The sequence below is a fragment of the Lepisma saccharinum genome, chromosome 23, assembly GCF_977018435.1.
Source record: "Lepisma saccharinum chromosome 23, izLepSacc3.1, whole genome shotgun sequence".
NCBI lineage: Eukaryota > Metazoa > Arthropoda > Insecta > Zygentoma > Lepismatidae > Lepisma > Lepisma saccharinum.
The window spans coordinates 11033841-11036285 of NC_139251.1; the positions used below are offsets into that span (position 1 = coordinate 11033841).

The 2445-nt window shown below is 43.5% G+C and overlaps 1 protein-coding gene across 1 annotated transcript; it reads right to left on the minus strand.

The window, feature by feature from the left end:
• Positions 1-266: 266 nt before the first annotated feature.
• On the minus strand, positions 267-824 carry LOC146005422 (uncharacterized). The gene has a single exon (XM_083144663.1). It carries the CDS (start codon positions 822-824, stop codon positions 267-269), a length of 558 nt encoding a protein of 185 aa, XP_083000789.1.
• Between the last annotated feature and the right edge of the window lie 1621 nt (positions 825-2445).

Sequence of the window (2445 nt, forward strand, 5' to 3'; positions counted from 1 at the left end):
TTATTTTCGTCTATGAATGGATAGAGACTTCTTAATGGACTATACTTTGCCACTTGTCCATTGCGTTGAAGCTCCTGGGATGGTTCTCTGAAAACATCTTCTTGTGTTGGCTTGATTATTGCTGCCAGGCTGAGTCTTAAATCGTTTGCTGTTAGTTGTTCTGTTTTCTTGTTTTCACGATTCTTTGTGTTGTGAATGAAACGCTGGCAATAAGTAATGACTCTAACCGGTTACAATAATGACGAAAATTTGTGGATGAAGGTTGTCTATGGAACTTGAATGACTAGTGATGTGACCCTCTTTCTTTCTTCTGTAACTTCTTCTTTCTCTGTGTGTGACAAAGAATTTGGCCATGATGAAGATCCTTCACTCAAGAATGTGGGTCCATTCCACCACAGTGCATTGTCTTGCAATGTGGCCGGTTCTACACCTTGAGATACAAGGTCCGCAGGATTGTCATGTGATGCCATGTCTCTCCATTGTGAAGGACTTCTTGAATCTTGAACTTGTCCCACCCTGTTGGCGATAAATGTTTTCCACTTGTTTGGTGGCGATGACAGCCATGCTAGGACTATCTTCAAGTCTGTCCAGAAATATACTTGACTGATTGCAAGATTGAGTACCGTTAATACTTTCTTGGCAAGTAAAACTGCTCCCCATAGTTCCAGACGAGGAAGTGTAACCTGTTTTACTAGAGCCACTCTTGATTTGGCACAAAAAAGTTTAACTGCAACATCACCACTTCTGTTTGTTGACCTAACATAGATTGCTGCACCATAAGCCTTTGTACTGGCATCGCAGAAAACCATGAAGCTGTATGTCATTGATTCTTTATTCAATCAAGATGAATCTACTGATTCATATATCATTGATGTGTGGTACGTTTCTATACAACTGCAACCATTGCTGCAATAACGTCGGTGGTAAGCTCTCATCCCAATCGATGCGTTGAAATCACAACTGTTGTAGAAATGCTTTGAAACTGATGACTTCAGGACTGAACAATCCAAGAGGATCGAATATTGAGGCGATTATTGACGTTACTCTTCTTTTGCTCATTTCTGCTGCGTGGGAAGATGTTGATGCTGCCTTGTTGGCAATTAAGAATTTATCTGTGCCTGGATCCCAGAGTACGTATCTAAGTACGCACGCATGCACGCACGCATGCATGCACACACGCACACGCACGCACACACACACACACACACATATATATATATATATATATATATATATATATATATATATATATACATGTATAAAATAATTTGCATACGCTACGAAGTCAGTGTTTCTATCTAGTAAGGAAAGGATGTTTCACTGTGCTTGTATCACTTCATCCATTTCATCAGTTTTTCATTCATCCATATTGTCGTACTTACCCGTTGAGGCACAAAAGCGATGTAAAATAACTAAAAGAGAAATAGATGTTCGGGTGGGAAAAAATACAACCATCTAAAAATAGTAATGTAGTAATAGTAATAAAATAATAATAATGTCCTAGCACAATTGAGTATCGTTTGGCATAATTTCACAGTTCAAACATCACTTTTCATGGCTGGCCGCGGTGGCTCAGTCGGTAACGCGTCTGACTACCATGCTAAAGGTCCCGGTTTCTAACGATGGAAGCGGTCCCGGCGGCCACCCAGCGTCGAATAACATGGGTACCTGGGGGAAACCCTGGGGGGTAAAGGCAGTCAGGGGCGTGATGCTGATCACATCACCCCCACTCACGACCGGATCAAGAAAGTGTGGGGCGTTACCCCCACACCCCCTATACGCCTCCATGGCGTGGTGCTTTGCACAGGGGAGGACTTTACCTTTTATCTTTTTACCTTTTCATGGCTGAGTGGAGTTCCACTCTACCTCTCCCCTCCATGTTCAAGTAAGATGAGCGGGAAACGTGTTTTTGAGCAGGTCATTGGAGCTTCCATAGCAATAGGTCTGGCAACACTGATGTGAACCGTGCTGAAGGCCCCTTCCCCCTGTCCTTTTCCCAACCTGCCAGAGCAATGATGTTCTGCGCAAGTTTCTTTCCTTGTGGCTCCACTATAGCAGGGGGGGGGGGAGGCTGAAGCCCGTTCTGAAATCCTACAAATATATAATTAAAGTAGGGTATAGCGGTGATTAATTTTACTTACTGTACATTTTTTCCACTCATAGATGGCAGCTGCTGATAAGCGATGAGCCTTCTCCTCCCGAAATAAAATTCTGGCTATGGGCCTGTTGTCCTGCATCGTGACTGTACGGTCTAAGGCGTCATGCTTTGGGCTCCGTCTACGGGACGTGCGCAGATTCTGTTCGAGTCTCCTGGGGTAAGCGTAACAACTTTTTTTTTTCTGAGATTTCAGTCTGTGTATGGGACTGGTGGCCACCCACATCGTGAGGAGATTGGGAAGCTATGAATGAGTAGTGTAACCTGGTCACGGAAACCTACAACAAAGA

Bases quoted from the DNA above. Each gene is read 5' to 3' on its own strand.
- LOC146005422 (XM_083144663.1), bottom strand. From the start codon at position 824: ATGACATACAGCTTCATGGTTTTCTGCGATGCCAGTACAAAGGCTTAT.